Source organism: Scyliorhinus torazame, chromosome 7, assembly GCF_047496885.1.
Source record: "Scyliorhinus torazame isolate Kashiwa2021f chromosome 7, sScyTor2.1, whole genome shotgun sequence".
Lineage (NCBI taxonomy): Eukaryota > Metazoa > Chordata > Chondrichthyes > Carcharhiniformes > Scyliorhinidae > Scyliorhinus > Scyliorhinus torazame.
In genome coordinates this window covers 176,905,199-176,924,018 of record NC_092713.1, presented here as the reverse complement: position 1 = coordinate 176,924,018, position 18,820 = coordinate 176,905,199, and the positions used below count along the sequence as shown (strand labels likewise).

General features: G+C 48.0%; 1 protein-coding gene across 18 annotated transcripts in view; it reads right to left on the bottom strand.

Annotated features, from left to right (window-relative positions):
• Positions 1-3,488: 3,488 nt before the first annotated feature.
• The window catches only part of LOC140426724 (soluble guanylate cyclase 88E-like), a 581,053-nt gene continuing 565,721 nt past the window's right edge, over positions 3,489-18,820 (bottom strand). For 16 of the 18 annotated variants that reach the window (XM_072511824.1, XM_072511832.1, XM_072511828.1 and 13 more), the window contains one exon: positions 3,489-3,831. In XM_072511824.1, the coding sequence (XP_072367925.1) occupies positions 3,670-3,831 (162 nt within the window). In that variant the 3' untranslated portion in view covers positions 3,489-3,669. The remainder of the gene's footprint in view (positions 3,832-18,820) is intronic. The other 2 variants (XM_072511825.1, XM_072511836.1) reach the window with 1 other exon arrangement.

Here is an 18,820-nt window from a genome sequence, read left to right as displayed (position 1 = left end):
TGCAAAACTGGGGAAAAAAAACGGTAAAGTGATGTCACAGGAGACTGTGGCCTGATTGGCAGAAAGTCAGACTGGGCTAAATTTGAATACTTGTGGAGTTTTAATTTGATTCAAATTACTATTTTTAAGTTAATTTGAATTACTATTTTTTAAAAATTTGACTTAGATTACTGTTTTTAAGTTAATTTGAATTACTATTTCTTAAATTTTAAAACTCACTTAAATAAATATTTGGGTTGATTTAAGTTACTATTTTTAAATTGATTTAAATAAATTTTAAAATTTTAATTAAATAACTTTTTAATGTCAGTTAAATAACTATTTAATTTGTTGTAAGATCAAGCAAGATAAATACTCAGGGATAAAGCTAATTAAATAGTACACGGGGATTGGATTTAATCTGACACAAAAACATCTTAAGTTTAATTTTAAAGGTTTAAATTTAAAGGAACAATTCATGGCAGGACAGCTACAAGGTGTGGTCTGCTCCTCTTGCTCCATGTGGCAGGTTGGGTACAGTTCCAGTCCCCAGGGTCAGCATGTGTGCAGGAAGTGTCTCCAGTTACAGCTCCCGGAAGTTCGAGTTTCAGAGCCGGAGCGGCGGCTGGAGACACTGTGGAGCATCCACGAGTTAGAGAGTATCGTGGATAGCACGTATAGAGAGGTGGTCACACCGCAGGCTCAGACTCCGCAGGCAGGAAGGGAATGGGTGACCACCAGACAGAGCAAGAGAGCGAGGCAGGTAGTGCAGGAGTCTCCTGTGACAATTGTCCTGCAGAACAGAAATACGCTTTGGATACTGTTGAGGGGAATGGCCTCTCAGGGGAAACAGCAACAGCCAAATTTGTGGCACCATGGTCGGTTCTGCTGCAGAGGGGAGCGGTGATAAGTGTGACAGTGCAATCGTTATAGTGGATTCAACTGTAAGTGGAATAGACAATTTAATAGACAAAAAGGGAGAATATCAAATTGAAGGAAAACGCGTACAAAGTGGTAAAGATTAGTGGGAGACTAGAGGACTGGGACATCTTTAGGCGCAACAGAAAGCTACTAAAAAAGCTATAAAGAAGAGCAAGATAGATTATGAGAATAAACTTGCTCAGAATATAAAACAGACAGTAAAAGTTTCCACAAATATAAAAAACAAAAAAGAGTGGCGAAGGTAAATATTGATCCTTTAGAGGATGAGAAGGGAGATTTAATAATGGGAGATGAGGAAATGACTGAGGAACTGAACAGGTTTTTTGGTCGTCTTCACAGTGGAAGACACAAATAACATGCCAGTGACTGATGGAAATCAGGCTATGACAGCTGAGGACCTTGAGATTATTGTGATCACTCAGGAAGTAGTGATGGGCAAACTAATGGGGCTAAAGGTAGACAAGTCTCCTGGCCCTGATGCATTGCATCCCGGAGTGCTAAAAGAAATGGCGACGGAAATTGCAAATGCACTAGTGATAATTTACCGAAATTCACTAGAGTCTGGGGTGGTCCCGGCGGATTGGAAATTAGCAAACGTGACATCACTGTTTTAAAACGGATGTAGGCAGAAAGCGGGTAATTATAGGCCAGTTAGGTTGACTTCGGTAGTATGAAGATGGTGGAATCTATCATCAAGGAAGAAATAGCGAGGCATTTGGATGGAAACTGTCCCACTGGGCAGATGCAGCATGGGTTCATAAAGGGCAGGTCGTGACTCACTAATTTAGTGGAATTTTTTGAGGGCATTACCAGTGCGGTTGATAACGGGGAGCCCATGGATGTGATATATCTGGATTTCCAGAAAGCTTTTGACAAGGTGCCACACAAAAGGTTGCTGCTTAAGATAAAGATGCATGGCATTAAGGGTAAAATAGATAGAGATGCACGGCATTAAGGGTAAAGTAGTAGCATGGATAGAGGATTGGTTAATTAATAGTAAGCCATGAGTAGGGATTAATAGGTGTTTCTCTAGTTGGCAATCAGGAGATAGTGGTGTCCCTCAGGGTTCAGTGTTGGGCTCACACTTGTTCACAATTTGCATAGATGATTTGGAGTTGGGGACCAAGTGCACGGCGTCCAAGTTTGCAGACGACACTAAGATGAGTGGTAAAGGAAAACGTGCAGAGGATACCGGAAGACTGCAGAGGGATTTGGATAGGTTAAGTGAATGGGCTAGGGTCTGGCAGATGGAATACAATGTTGACAAATATGAGGTTAACCATTTTGGTAGGAATAATAGCAAACGGAATTATTATTTAGATGATAAAATATTAAAACATGCCGCGGTGAAGAGAGACCTGGGTGTGCTAGTGCATGAGTCGCATAAAGTTGGTTTACAGGTGCAACAGGTGATTAAGAAGGCAAATGGAATTTTGTCCTTCATTGCCAGAGGGATGGAATTTAAGACTCGGGTGGTTAAGCTGCAATTGTAGAAGGTGTTAGTGAGGCCACACCTGGAGTATTGTGTTCAGGTTTGGTCTCCTTACCTGAGAAAGGACGTACTGGTGCTGGAGGGTGTGCAGAGGAGATTCACTAGGTTACTCCCAGAGCTGAAGGGGTTGGATTACGAGGAGAGGTTGAGTTGACTGGGACTGTACTCGTTGGAATTTAGAAGGATGATCTTATAGAAACATATAAAATTTTGAAGTGAATAGATAGGATAGATGCGGGCAGGTTGTTTCTACTGGCGGGTGAGAGCAGAACTAGGGGGGCATAGCCTCAAATAAGGGGAAGTAGATTTAGTACTGAGTTTAGGAGGAACTTCATCACCCAAAGGGTTGTGAATCTATGGAATTCTTGCTCAGTGAAGCAGTTGAGGCTCCTTCATTAAATGTTTTCAAGATAACGATAGATCAGGGCAGCACGGTGGCGCAGTGGGTAGCACTGCTGCCTCACGGTGCCAAGGTCCCCGGTTCGATCCCGGCCCAGGGTCACTGTCCGTGTGGAATTTGCATATTCTCCCTGTGTTTGCGTGGGTTTCCATCCCACAACCCAAAGATGTGCAGGGTAGGTAGATTGGCCACACTAAATTATCCCTTAATTGGAAAACATGAATAGGGTACTCTAAATGTTGAAAAGAAAAGATAAAGATAGATAGTTTTTTGAAGAATAAAGGGATTAAGGGTTCTGGTGTTCGGGCCGGAAATTGAAGCCGAGTCAAAAAAAAGGTCAACCATAAACTCATTGAATGGCGGAGCAGGCTCGAGGGGCTTGATGACCTACTCCGGCTCCTAGTTTTTCTGTTCTTATTGTTGTAAAAACTCTGGTTCACTAATATCCTTTAGGAGAAAGAAATCTGCTGTTCTTGTCTCGTCTACTCCAGAGCTACAGCAATGTGGTTTACTTGGAAATGGCTACTCAAATTAGAGTTGGACAGTAAATGTACAAGTGGCGACATTTGTCAGATGTAGTATGGACTGAGTCAGGGTGAGAGATGAAGACTCAGTCTCAGATTGACCAATATTCTATAAGTAAAATCAATGAAACTCACGAAAGATTGTGAATGATTTGACTTTCCTGATGTGGATGTCTTGAACATTAGCTATCTTCCTAAGTTTTCTTAACATCGCCTGAAGTATTGGCGGTTACTCCCAACATACTACAAATCAAACAGCATTCTGTCTAAAATATGTTCTTCAATCAATAACATTCAAAGAAGGAAAACTTTGACTGAAGTATTGCAGCTGTCTAGAGCAGATGGCACAATTGAGTCTTGATGGACATTGCACCATTTTGTGAGGCAGAGAAAGAATCCCCACATGGCTCCAGAGTGGCATCACATTGGGCGCATTCTTGTTGTTGGGTCATTTCCTCTGGAGCATTTTCCAGGAAAGACTCTTTGTAATGACCCTGAAAAAGATAAAACACATTCATTACAAAACCAGTACCCAGCATTAACACTGTGAAGGCAGCAGTAAAACAATAAATGTACCATCATCAACATCTAGGACCACAGTTAATAATTCTGAACAGAACAAATCAATAATGAAGCTAACAATTGTTACGAAAACTTTGATAGAGTTTTTCGAAGAGGTCACAAAGATGATTGACGCAGGTAGGTAGCGGTCTATATGGACTTCAGTAAGGCCTTTGACAAGGTCCCTCATGGTAGACTAGTACAAAAGGTGAAGTCACACGGGATCAGGGGTGAGCTGGCACGATGGATACAGAACTGGCTAGGTCATAGAAGGCAGAGAGTAGCAATGGAAGGGTGCTTTTCTGATTGGAGGGCTGTGACTAGCGGTGTTCCGCAGTGATCAGTGCTGGGACCTTGTCTGTTCGTAGTACATATAAATGATTTGGAGGAAAATGTGACTGGTCTGATTAGTAAGTTTGCAGATGACACAAAGGTTGGTGGAATTGCGGATAGCGATGAGGACTGTCAGAGTATACTGCAGGATTTAGATCGTCTGGAGGCTTGGGCGGAGAGATGGCAGGTGGAGATTAATTCGGACAAATGTGAGGTAATCCATATGGGAAGATCTAATGCCGGTAGGGAATATACACTGAATGGTAAAACCCTCCAAAGTATTGACAGTCAGAGAGATCTAGGTGTACATGTCCACAGGTCCCTGAAAGGGGCAACACAGGTGGAGAAGGTAGTCAAGAAGGCATACAGCATGCTTGCCTTCATTGGCCGGGGCATTGAGTGTAAGAATTGGCAGGTCATGTTGCAACTGTATAGAACCTTAGTTAGGCCACACTTGGAGTATAGTGTTCAATTTTGGTAGCCACACTACCAGAAGGATGTGGAGGCTTTAGGGAGGGTGCAGAAGAGATTTACCAGGATGTTGCCAGGTATGGAGGGCATTAACAATGAGGAGAGGTTGAATAAACCCGGTTTGTTCTCACTGGAACAACGGAGGTTGAGGGCCACCTGATAGAGGTCTACAAAACTATGAGGGGCATAGACAGCGTGGATAGTCAGAGTTTTTTCCCCATGGTACTGGGGTCAATTACTCGGGGGCATAGGTTTAAGGGCAAGGTTTAGAGGAGATGTACGAGGTAAGTTTTTTACACAGACGGTAGTGGGTGCCTGGAACCCGCTGCCGGAGGTGGTGGTGGAAGCAGGGAAGATAGTGACATTTAAGGGGCATCTTGACAAATACATGCATAGCATGGGAATAGAGGGATACGGCCCCAGGAAGTGTAGAATATTTTAGTTTAGGCGGGCAGCATGGTCGGCACAGGCTTGGGAGGGCCGAAGGGCCTCTTCCGGTGCTGTACTTTTCTTTGTTCTTTGTTTTGAGGGTGTAAATGTACAATTTCTCATTTTTCTTGTACTGCTTGGATTTTTAAAAACTGAAACGTTCTGAGAGACAATGACAAAATTGCCCAGACTGCAACATTTTCAAATTCCGCCAAGTGAGATGGAAGACAGAAACTGAGCCCCATGGGCAGGACTGGGACTGATGGCCTAGGGGGCTATTTGCTAGAGCAGTTGGGGAGGGCTTAAACTAATATGCCAGGGGGATAAGAATCTATGCAATGAGTCAGAGAAAGAGGAAGCAAGGACAAACACAAAAGGTAGAAATGTGAATAAGAAAAGTGGTAGGTGGCGAACCCAAGGGCAAAATTCAAACAGCGCAAAAGAGAAAAATATTGGGAGCAAGATAAAGAATGTGAAAAAGACAACCTTAATGCATGGAGCATTTGCAATAAAGTGGATGAACTAATCGCGCAGATAATGGGTATGATATAATTGTGGTTGCGGAGACATGGCTGCAGGGTGACCAGGGATGGGAACTGAATATCCCATGGATTTCAGTATTTAGTAAGGACAGGCATAAAAGAAAAGTGGTGGCTGCTGGTTAAAGAGGAAATTAAGAGAGAAAGGATATTAGCTGTGACAATGTGGAATCTATATGGATAGAGTTGAGAAATACCAATGGGCAAAAAATATTAGTGGGTGTCATACATAGACCCCCAAACTGCAGTGGTGATGTTGCGAAAGGCATTAAGTACGCAATTAGAGATGCATGTTATGAGGGAATATCGATGATCATGTGTTATTTTGCTCTTAAATAGATTGGGCAAATCAAATTAGCCACAATGCCGTAGAGGAGGAATTTCTGCAATATATGCGGAATGTTTTTCTTGATCAATATGTGGAGGAACCAACTAGAGAGCAGGTCATCTTCGGCCGGGTAGTGTGTAATGAGAAGGGAATCATTGCCAATCTGGTTGTGCAAGACCCCTTGGGGATGAGCGACCATAACATTATAGAATTTTTTTATCAAGATGGAGAATCAAGAAGTTGATTCGGAGAGTAGGGTGCTGACTCTTGATAAAGGGAACTATGAAGACATGAGGCATAATCTGCCTTGATAGACTGGGGAGAGTTACTTAAAGGATTGACAGTGGATTGACAATGGCAAACATTCAAGGAACGCATGGGGGATTGACAGCAACTGTTCATTTCTGTTTGGCACAAAAGCAAACTGGATAAGAGGGCCAATCCAAGGAAATTTGAAAGAGTATCCGATCCAAGGAAGAAGCATACAAATTTGCCAAGAAGAAGAATGGGTTGAGGATTAGGTGCAGTTTAGAATTCAGCTAAGAAGGACAGCGGGATTGATTAAGACAGGGAAAGTACAGTCCGAAAGTAAGCTGTCAGGGAACCGGGACAGTGAAAACAGCGCGAGGAGAGAGAGAGCCGGGACAGTGAAAACAGCGCAGGAGGAGAGAGAGAGCAGGAGATTTAAAAAGCGCGGGAGGAGAGAGAGCCGGGACATTGAAAACAGCGCGAGAGGAGAGAGAGCTGGGACAGTGAAAACAGCGCGAGAGGAGAGAGAGCCGGGACAGTGAAAACAGCGCGAGGAGAGAGAGAGCCGGGACATTGAAAACAGCGCGAGTGGAGAGAGAGCCGGGAGATTTAAAAAGCGCGGGAGGAGAGCCGGGACATTGAAAACAGCGCGAGAGGAGAGAGAGAGGGGGAGATTTAAAAAGCGCGGGAGCTGCGAGTCAGAGCAGAGATTTAAAAAGATCGCGGCCTAGTTTCGGGAGCCGTTCGGGGGAGGAGGAGCAGTCTCTGTCAGGGAGAGAACCTGAGAACATCTAAGACCCTGAGAAGGTAAGAAGGTAAGTAAGTGATTTTTACTCATTTTTACTTTTATACCTTTTTCAAATTGTGTGTGTGTGGTTGGGGGGGGGGGGGGGGGGGGGGGGAACTGAAGCGACATCACAGAAAAGCTGTGACCTGAGTGGCGGGTTGGGAATCTACACTAAATTTAAAAAAATTAAGCATTGGTAACTAATTAAACAGAATTACTTAATTATAATTTAGAGGGGTATCTAAGCCAGAGATCGGAGTGTACTATATTTCGCTTTCAGATTTATATTAGAAATCTAGTGCTAGGAAACAGATAGTTAACAGTGACTTTTTAAACTTTTAATTTTAATTTACTAATTAATTGACGCAATGTCAGTTAGAGGGGTGCAGTGCTCTGACTGTGAGATGTGGCAGGTCCGGGAGGCTTCCAGCGTCCCGGATGGCTTCATCTACAGAAAGTGCACCCAACTGGAGCTCCTCACAGACCGCATGGTTCGGTTGGAGCATCAATTGGATGCACGTAGGACCATGCAGGTGGCGGAAAGCTTCATAGATCGCAGTTATATAAATGTGGTCACACCCAAGGTGCAGGCAGAGAAATGGGTGACCACCAGAAAGGGCAGGCAGTCAGTGCAGGAATCCCCTGTGGTTGTCCCCCTCTCGAACAGGTATAACCCTTTGGATACTGTCGGGGGGGATAGCCTATCAGGGGAAAACAGCAGCAGCCAGAGCAGTGGCACCACGGCTGGCTCTGATGTTCAGAAGGGAGGGTCAAAGCGCAGAAGAGCAATAGTAATAGGGGACTCTATAGTCAGGAGCACAGATAGGCGCTTCTGTGGACGTGAAAGAGACTCCAGGATGGTATGTTGCCTCCCTGGTGCCAGGGTCCAGGATGTCTCTGAACGGGTAGAGGGCATCCTGAAGGGGGAGGGCAAACAGGCAGAGGTCGTTGTACATATTGGTACTAACGACATAGGCAGGAAGGGGCATGAGGTCCTGCAGCAGGAGTTCAGGGAGCTAGGCAGAAAGTTAAAAGACAGGACCTCTAGGGTTGTAATCTCGGGATTACTCCCTGTGCCACGTGCCAGTGAGGCTAGAAATAGGAAGATAGAGCAGGTAAACACGTGGCTAAACAGCTGGTGTAGGAGGGAGGGTTTCCGTTATCTGGACCACTGGGAGCTCTTCCAGGGCAGGTGTGACCTATATAAGAGGGACGGGTTGCATCTAAACTGGAGAGGCATAAATATTCTGGCCGCGAGGTTTGCTAGTGTCACACGGGTGGGTTTAAACTAATATGGCAGGGGGGTGGGCACTGGAGCAATAGGTCAGAAGGTGAGAGCATTGAGGGAGAATTAGGGAATAGGGACAGTGTGGCTCTGAGGCAGAGCAGACAGGGAGGAGTTGCTGAACACAGCAGGTCTGGTGGCCTGAAGTGCATATGTTTTAATGCAAGAAGTATTACGGGTAAGGCAGATGAATTTAGAGCTTGGATTAGTACTTGGAACAATGATGTTGTTGCCATTACAGAGACCTGGTTGAGGGAAGGGCAGGATTGGCAGCTAAACGTTCCAGGATTTAGATGTTTCAGGCGGGATAGAGGGGGATGTAAAAGGGGAGGCGGAGTTGCGCTACTGGTTCGGGAGAATATCACAGCGGGAGGACACCTCAGAGGGCAGTGAGGCTATATGGGTAGAGATCAGGAATAAGAAGGGTGAAGTCACAATGTTGGGGGTTTACAACAGGCCTCCCAACAGCCAGCGGGAGATAGAGGAGCAGATAGGTAGACAGATTTTGGAAGAGAGTAAAAACAACAGGGTTGTGGTGATGGGAGACTTCAACTTCCCCAATATTGGCTGGGACTCACTTAGTGCCAGGGGCTTAGACGGGGCGGAGTTTGTAAGGAGCATCCAGGAGGGCTTCTTAAAACAATATGTAGACAGTCCAACTAGGGAAGGGGCGGTGCTGGACCTGGTATTGGGGAATGAGCCCGGCCAGGTAGTAGATGTTTCAGTAGGGGAGCATTTCGATAACCGTGACCACAATTCAGTAAGTTTTAAAGTACTGGTGGACAAGGATAACAGTGGTCCTAGGATGAATGTGCTAAATTGGGGGAAGGCTAATTATAACAATATTAAGCGGGAACTGAAGAACATAGATTGGGGGCGGATGTTTGAGGGCAAATCAACATCTGACATGTGGGAGGCTTTCAAGTGGCAGTTGAAAGGAATTCAGGACCGGCATGTTCCTGTGAGGAAGAAGGATAAATACGGCAATTTTCGGGAACCTTGGATAACGAGAGATATTGTAGGCCTCGTCACTCCGTGTCACCTCGTGTCCCTCCGAGAGAACCCACAAAAACGTTTGAATTAGAAATCCAATTTGGCAAAGTCAAAGAAACCACAAACGAAACCAGTATCGATCAAACCTCCAGAATTCGGAAGTGTGTAATTTGCATGCATACTAACAAAGGGGTATATCGGGTAACCCCGATAGATTTTGTTGCGTGAAAACTTCGGGAGTTGCGTAAACCAGAAAATAGCTTGAACCGTACCCGTGTTTGCACTACCACTTTATTCCACCTTGTCCCAAATTCCTGGTAGAGACAGAAGTAATTGTAGGGATGGCCATGAAGGCAATGGAACGCCTTATGCATCCACAAGAGCCCGAAGTCGCAGCGACCAACAAATCAGAACAGTTTATCGTATGTGAAGAAGAGCTTAGGAGATACCTAAAGGGGAAAGGATGGCCCCTTTGGTCGGAACTTTGCACAAATGAGGAAACAGGTCCTGCCAGCATAGGACAGACTTGGTGGGACAGCCTGACCGAGATCGACAAGAAAAGTTTGTGTAATGTTCGTAAGCCGATGGCAATCGTGTTCTGCTTGGCACAATTGCGAGGCACAGAGGAGGTCGTGAGGACGCTCCGTAGACAGCTTGAGGAGAAGGAGAGATGTAGAGAAGGAAACATTAGCAAAAGCAAGAGATTAAATGTGCAGCTCCGGGAGCAGCTAGCGGCGAAGGACAAGGAGATGGATGATGTCAAGAGGGCACACCAATCTTGTCTTGCCCATGTCAGCAGCTTCCAGATTCAGTTTGATAAGGCCTACCAGGACACGCAACGTGCGGTACTGGTAAGAGAAGAAACAGAGAACCAGGTAGAACAGTTGAGGAAACAATGCGAGGATTTGAAGGCAGCCCTCCGAGCACTCCACAGTTCCACCATGGAACAGAGGCAGAGATCGGTGGATCATGCCAACTGCAGGCAACAAATTGCAAGATTGCAATCACTGCTTTCCGTCCAGAACGGGTTCAGAGAACTTTGGCCCACAGTTAGATCAGGAAGACGGCCCCGAAAGGCAGGAACTTAGTGAAACGGCCCAACGGTACGTGAGTGAGACCGAAAATCAGAATAGAACCCCCCAGGCCCTGGAAAGAAAAGCAACCGCACCACCGACTGCACAGGCAGCACCCAACCCAATGAACCTCATCACTACGGAGTGCAGGGTCACCACGGACGACCAACCCGATTTTGTGTATACAACTCCATTAACCATCACCCAGTTAAGAGACACCCACGATAAGATTGAGACTTTCCACCCCACATCAGACCCACAGCACTTTTTCAAACTAGTGAAGCAACAGACCCTCATGTACGGTTTAGACGAGCAGGAAGAGGTAAAGCACGTAGTCATGTGCCTTGACCCGTCAGTTAGTTCGGCCCTTCCCGACCTACAAAATGTAGGAGGAGGTAGCCTCCAAGAGATGAAAACAGCCATTTTAGACGACATTGGTACAATAGAGGAGATCCGGTAGAAGGACTCAACAGAAAAAAGGAGAGTATCCATCAGCGTTTGCTGGATGCCTCTGAATCCACTTTACCACTGTATTTGGTAAGTTAGCCTGCGCCCGTTTATCAGCAGACGATACGGCCAAATTGACCCGTCTGCTAGTATCCCATGCCACAGAGGCAGGACAGAAGGCATGTGCCAGTTATGACCTCTCAGAACCGGCACACAATGAAATGTGGGTTCTGAAGCACTTATCGAGAGCTTGGGAACAGTCCGTACACCGAAAGACAGAGCAGGAAAGAGTAGACGCCACAATGAATCCTGTTAGGGCACACCAAGACCCCGCATGGGTCAATGAAGGCAGAGGTAACGCACAGCACCCTAAAGAACAGGAATGTTGTTATTGTGGACAGAAAGGACATTACGTGCGAGAATGTCGAGCCCCCCCCCCCCCCACCACCACCACCTGTAGCCATGTAAAATGGCTGACTCCCGATTAGAATGGTCAAATCCCGATCTAAAATGGCGAATGGAAGAGGCTGATGGGAAAATCAGCCAACAGGACTCAAACAGACAGCTGCAGGTAAAACAGTGTATTCGCCTCTGGGGAAGTCAGTCCAGACCGATACCTGCAGCCATCAACATCACAACAACCCAGCCATCTGCATATTAATCAGCCATCCCCAGGAACAATTGCTACACATTAGCAACATAAAGCCGACCCAGACCTTTCGGCGCCAGCAGGAGCTGACACAAAGAAAGGTAAACGACCACCCCTCGATCAAGGAATCGCTCCAGTATTGGAGAATATCGAACCAAATGAATGGGACCAAGTACAATCACTTGGAACCAGGTACAAGGTCCGCCCCGAGAGGCAGGAAGCCCCTGGGGGCTATAAGAATAGGGGCTAAGTTCAACTCGACCATTCTCCTCCTTTCCGCACCCTTCGAGACCCTTGCTGCAAGAAGACCGTAAGTTTTACTCCAACGATCGCTACCAGATAGACACTCCTGACTATCAACCTGTACCAGTTTTTGAATCCCGCAGGCTCAGAACCCATTCGAAACACCATTCGTTTCCCTGACCTGGTGGGCCATTTCCAAAGTTAGGTATTGGCCTTTTAGTGGTAGGTAGTAGTTTAGAAGTAGAATTATTGTATAAGTATTAATTGCTGTATATAATAAATGAGCGTTGGTTTAACTCTTACGAAGCGGTGTGTTGCATTATTAATCATTACTTGGACTTGAACCACGTGGCGGTATCAGAAAGATACCTGGCGACTCATGAACAAAGGTGGCAGAATTAGAGCAAATAAACTAAGGCTAAAACGAGCAACACCCCCCGAAGCAGCAACGGAATCAGCACATAAATGCCCCCCTAGAAACAATGCCAGACCCATCCACATTGTTAGCGCTCGAGCAGATAATTTGACCATAAACGGCACCGATAGATGGTGTTCGGTCTCCCCAACTTGGGTCTGCCATACCCTTTGAGACAAGTCCGGAAGAGCGGTAGTTGCAGGCACAGTCCGGGGACACCCAGTAGAGTTCCTTTGGGGCACAGGAGGGTGCCGAACCATGTTAAACTCCTCTGCGATGTACCAGAGAGAGATATGGCCCACTACGGACACCATTACCCTTAGTGGCTTTACAGGTCACCTCCAGCAGGGAAACATCACAACCCCTGTGGATGTACAGATAGGCAATATTAAAACAAAACACTCGGTCATTTTAATAGATTTACCCCAGGCAGCAGAGCACATCCTGGGCATAGATTTCATGAGTGCACACAACCTTTTGTTCGACCCAGTTAATAGATGTAGATGGAAAATGGCTAGAGCAGCACACGCCCCTGCCATGCTCACAGTATGAGACTATGCACACAGAATTAGTTCAGTGGAAAAGTACCGGTTTGATCCACAAACCATTACCACAGACAAAACGGTTAGAGAAGTCTTGAAAAGACAAAGCATAGTTTGCCCAGCACAAGCACGACTGCGGCAAAATCCCAGTAGTAGTTAACATTACAGGTCCCGGTCCTAAGCCCCAAAACCAATACGGCTTCCCCCAGCAAGCCGAGGGAGAGATAGCCAAAGTAATCCAGAGTTTATTGAATCAAGGAGTGATTTGACCCGTAGCATCGATGGACAATGCCCCAATTTGGCCAGTAAGGAAACCAGATGGTTCATGGCGACTGACCATCGATAATAGAGAATTGAACAAAGTGACTCCCTTAGCAGCCCCCATCATTGCCACGAGTCCCGAGGCCATGTAAAAACAGGGACTCCAGTCAAAATGTTTCACGGTATTGGATATTAGCAATGACTTTTGGCAAAGCGTGCCAGTACAAATTTGCGTTCACTTTTCCAGGGACAGCAGTACACGTGGACGTGCCTTCCACAACTACCCCTCCATTTTTCACAGACAATTAGCGAACGGGTTATTTACATTTTCCCGCCCTAAATGCCTTGTTCAGTATGTGGACGACTTGCTCCTACAGACTGACACCAAGGAAGAGCACATTTGCTTCTTTCGGAATTGTTAGAACTACTCACAACAATTGGATGCAAAATTAACCCCAAGAAAGCCCAAATCATCCAGGAAAAAGTCACGTATTTAGGTACGGTCATCACGTATGGTAAGCGTGAAATAGAACATAAATGCATAGACTCGATTGTAGAATTGCCCTTGCCCCAAAACGTTACAGCACTCCGGTCATTTTTAGGACTGGTTGGATATTGTAGAAACCACATAGATGGCAGCTCCACTTTCCGAGCTCCTTAAGAAACAGGCCCCATGGAAATGGCTCCCACAGCACACAGATGCAGTGGATGCGTTGAAACGCACCCTGAGCACAGCCCCTCGATTTGCAAGCCCCAGATCCACACTCCCCATACGCGATAGAGGTAGCGACCACCGACCGAACCCTTTCGGCTGTACTCCTGCAGGAAAGGCACGATCGTTTATGACCCGTAGCCTATGCCTCACGAGTTTTAGATCCAGTAGAGCAGGGATTTTCAGCCTGCGAAAGGCACCTGCGAGCCATTTTTTGGGCGGTACAGTACTTCTTGTACATAAGCGTACTCAACCCTGTAACCATTTTGATTGCGCACACTCCGACACAGCTTTTATTGGACGACAGACTGAAAGACGGCACAGTAAGCCAAATTCGAGCAGTGTGATGGACCCTACTCCTAAAAGGACGTGACATTATCGTAAAACGGACAGAAACGCATACGTTTCTGGCCGACAATTTGCACTGTGCAGGAACCCCACATGAGTGCGAGTTCATAGCGCCCAAGCATAACAATTGCTCCCGAGTTGGTACCGAAAAAGACAGGCATCCGACCACAGACGACACAGCCCACAGACAAAGCTTTGAGAATTTATGTAGATGGCCCCTCCACAGTCCTTGATGGGAAAAGATTCACAGGATGTGGGATCTATGTAGAGGACGTGCAGGAACGCGCTTTAGAAGTGATCGCTTTAAAGTTGCTCAGACACTTAGGTTTGCAGGCAGCCGAGTTAGCTTGAGTTTACCCAGATGGCGCCGGAGTGAGGCGACTCTTTACGAGCTCTCCCCAACAGATCCACTTTTTACTTAACTTATACTCGTTCTTATCTTCTAAAAATTAGTTCTAAAACTAACATTATTACTAACCTCTCTCTTTTATCTTCTCTTGCAGGCTTGAACATCCTCGAGGCCCGTGGAGACCTTTTGCCCGACCCGACCAAACCTCCACGATCTGGAAGTGGATCAGGCCCAAACCGGAAGTGAAGCCCCGATCTCGATTTGGAGCTGACTCGGACCTCAGAGCTCCCAACCCGGCCTAACTACCGACGCCAGCCCCCGACCCGCCTTACCGCGTCCCCGGTGCTCCCGACCCTACTCCCGACGGCAAGACCTGGCCCAACGAGACCCCCAGAGACCCGCCTAGCGACCCGACCCGGAGAGGCCCGCCCAACAACCCGACCTATTGTTGATGGAAGAAAGAATAATCCATGTGGAGGCCCGACCGGGTCTATTTCAAGATCCGACCCCAGGAGCGCCCAGGGAAGGAACAGACCACGGGACCCTGCCCAACCTGCCTCAGGAAGCCCTGCCCACGACCCAGGACTCCAGAAACGGCGGAGACCCCGCACGTGGACCCAAACGCCCTGCAAGGTAAACCGCGCCCGCAGAACGCCGGCACCCATCCGGATCACAAACATGACCCCCTAGCAACCGCTCTACCTCAACCAGTGCACGGGACACTGCCAGACGCGACACCAGATACGTAAACAGCGCTCTGGTCCCCGCCACCGCCCTGGACACTGCCAGACGCAACCACCTACCTTCCACAAGAGCTGACATCTGCCATCGGATCCCAGGATCATCCAGCAGCAGCCGCCAACCGAGGAAGCAAGGGAAATGCGGCGGTCTGCAGGTTAGACTGAAGCAACGCGGTTTCAAGACCCCTCTCCCCAGCATACACCTGGCAAACGTCCAAGCGATCGAAAAGAATCTGGATGAACTTAACGCTAGACTTATCTCTCAGAGCGAAGTAAGAGACTGCTGTGTGTCTCACAGGACTGTGCCATACAACCTGAAGGCTTCTCAATTCACCGGGCGGACTGCGCGGCATCATCAGGCAAAGCTCCTCATCAACTCCTCCTGGTGCTTGGATGTAGCGACCCTGGCGACCTACTGCTCCCCAGACCTGGAGTACCTGACGGTGAAGTGCCGCCCATACTATCTTCTACATGAGTTCACTTCAGCCATTATCACAGCGGTCTACATCCCACCCGAGGCAGAAGTGAGGAAGGCGCTGGACGAACTACACACAGTTAGAAACAGAACACCCGGAGGCCCTGTTCATCGTCGCCAGAGACTTCAACAAGGCCAACCTCAACAGTGTACTGCGAAAATTCCACCAGCACATCTCCTCTCCCACCAGGGGCGACAACACTCTCGACCACTGCTACTCAAAAATCAAGGGCGCCTACCGTTCCATCCCCCGACCGCACTTTGGGAAATCAGACCATAAGACGGTGCTCCTTCTCCCGGCATACAAACAGAAACTCAAGCGGGAGAATCCACCTAAGAAGGTTGTGCAGTGCTGGTCTGAGGAGACAGAAGAGCTCTTATGTGACTGCTTATAGACAGTGGACTGGTCCATATTTAAGAACTCAGCGAGCAACTTAAATGAGTATGCCACCACTGTCACAGACTTCAGCAGCAAATGTGTGGACGACTGCGTGCCAACGAAAGCAGTACGTACGTTCCCCAACCGGAAACCATGGCTCAATCGCGAGATTGACTCCCTACTGAAAGACAGATCTGAGGCGTTCAAGACAGACGATCCTGACCTATACAAGAAATCCAGGTACGATCTCCGCAAAGCCATCCGAGATGCCAAGAGAGAATATCAAACCAAGCTAGAGTCACAGACAGACTCTTGGCGGTTGTGGCAAGGACTAAACAACATAACGGGCTACAAAGCGAAGTCGAACAGTATCTCTGGCAGCAGCGAACCCGTCCCCGATGAACTCAATGCATTCTATGCTCGGTTCGATCACGTAACCAACAATCCGCTGTCGAGTGCCCCAGCAGCTCATAATTCACCCATACCCACCATCACAGCTTCCGATGTCAGATTGGTCTTCCAGAAAGTGAACGCTCGGAAAGCTACGGGCCCAGACAGGATCACTGGTCATGCTCTCAGAGCCTGCGCGGACCAGCTGGCAGAGGTATTCGCGGACATCTTTAACCTGTCCCTACTCCATTCCGAGGTCCCCACCTGCTTCAAGAAGACCACCATCATACCGATACCGAAGAAGAACCACGCAACGTGCCTCAATGGCTACCGTCCAGTGGCCATGACTTCAGTCGTAGTGAAGTGCTTCGAGAGGTTGATCATGAAGCGCATCACCTCCATACTCCCAGAACGCCTTGATCCACGGCAATTCGCATACTGCTGCAACCGGTCCACATCAGACACCATTTCCCTGGCCCATGCCTAGAGCATCTCGAAAACAGGGACTCGTACATCAGGCTCCTATTTATTGTCCACAGCTCCACCTTCAACACCATAATCCCAGCCAAGCTCATATCGAAGCTACAAAACCTAGGACTGGGCTCCCCACTCTGCAACTGGATCCTCGATTTTCTGACCAACAGACCACAACCAGTAAGAATGTACAACAACACCTCCTCCACAATAGTCCGCAACTATTAGTCTGCAAGCCTGCGTACCTAGCCCCCTACTCTACTCCCTGTACACAGAACACTGCGTGGAAAAATTTGGTTCCAACTCCATCTACAAGTTTGCTGATGATACGACCAAAAGTGGGCCAGATCTCGAATAACGACGAGTCAGACTACAGGCAGGAGATAGAGAACCTAGTGGAGTGGTGTAGCGACAACAATCTCTCCCTCAAAGCCAGCAACACTAAAGAGCTGGTCATTGACTTCAGGAAGCAAAGTACTGTACACACCCCTGTCAGCATCAACGGGGCCGAGGTGGAGATGGTTAGCCGTTTCAAATTCCTAGGGGTGTACATCTCCAAAAATGTGTCCTGGTCCACCCACGTCGACGCTACCACCAAGAAAGCACAACTTTCTTGGGAAACTAAGGAAATTCGGCCTGTCCACATAAACCCTTACCAACTTTTACAGATGCACCACAGAAAGCATCCTATCGGGCTGCATCACAGCCTGGTATAGTAACTGCTCAGCCCAGGACTGCAATAAACTTCAGAGAGTCATGAACACCGCCCAGTCCATCACACGAACCTACCTCCCATCCATTGACTCCATCTACACCTCCCGCTGCCTGGGGAAAGCGGGCAGCATAATCAAAGATCCCTCCCATCCAGCTTACTCACTTTTCCAACTTCTTCCATCGGGCAGGAGATACAGAAGTCTGAGAACACGCACGAACAGACTCAAAAACAGCTTCTTCCAAACTGTCACCAGACTCCTAAATGACCCTCTTATGGACTGACCTCATGAACACAATGTGGTAGTATGCATTAGGGATCATGTGGGACTGTGAAGCCGTGATGTCATTGGCTGACAGATCCCGGGTCCCGGTTGGCTGTTGACCTCTAGCTCCGCCCTGAAGGCGGAGTATAAGAACCAGGAGTTCTCCCCCGCAGGCCAGTCTGCTACTGAACTGCGGGGAATAAGTCACGCTTAATGAAGCCGCATCGACTTCATCTCTATTCGTCTCTCGTGAGTCTTTGTGCGCTACAATTTATTAAGCGTGCTTAAAGGACTATGGAGCTCAGGATCATCCCGGAATGCCTGAGGATCAGCCCCAACGCAGTGAACTCAGCAGCAGTTTTCAAACACTGGCAGACTTGTTTCGAGGCCTACCTCAGAACGGCCCCCGGCCAGGTCACAGAAGACCAGAAACTACAGGTCCTGCACTCGAGGGTAAGCCCGGAAATTTTCCCTCTCATCGAAGACGCAGAGGATTTCCAAACGGCGTTCGCAGCACTAAAGAGCATCTATGTTCGCCCAGTGAACCAGATCTACGCACGCTACCAACTCGCAATGAGACGGCAAAGTCCCGGAGAATCGATAGATGAATTCTACGCTGCGCTATTAATTTTGGGACGGGCCTGCAGCTGCCCGCCGGTAAACGCGATGGAACACACGGACATGTTAATGCGTGATGCTTTTGTGGCTGGTATGAACTCTTCCCAAATCCGCCAAAGACTTTTAGAAAAAGAGTCCCTAGGACTCTCAGAGGCACGGGCCCTTGCAGCCTCACTAGATGTGGCCGCGCGAAACGCCCGCGCCTACGGCCCCGACCGCGCGGCAGCCCCTTGGGCTCCGTGGACCCCCGTCGCGACAAACCCCCCCCTCCACCCCACCCCACAGGCTTGCGCAGTTCAGACGCCAAGTCGTCCCGGGGGAGCCCGCTGCTATTTCTGCGGCCAGGCGAAACACCCCCGGCAGCGCTGCCCGGCCCGCGCAGCGATTTGTAAGAGCTGCGGGAAAAAGGGCAATTT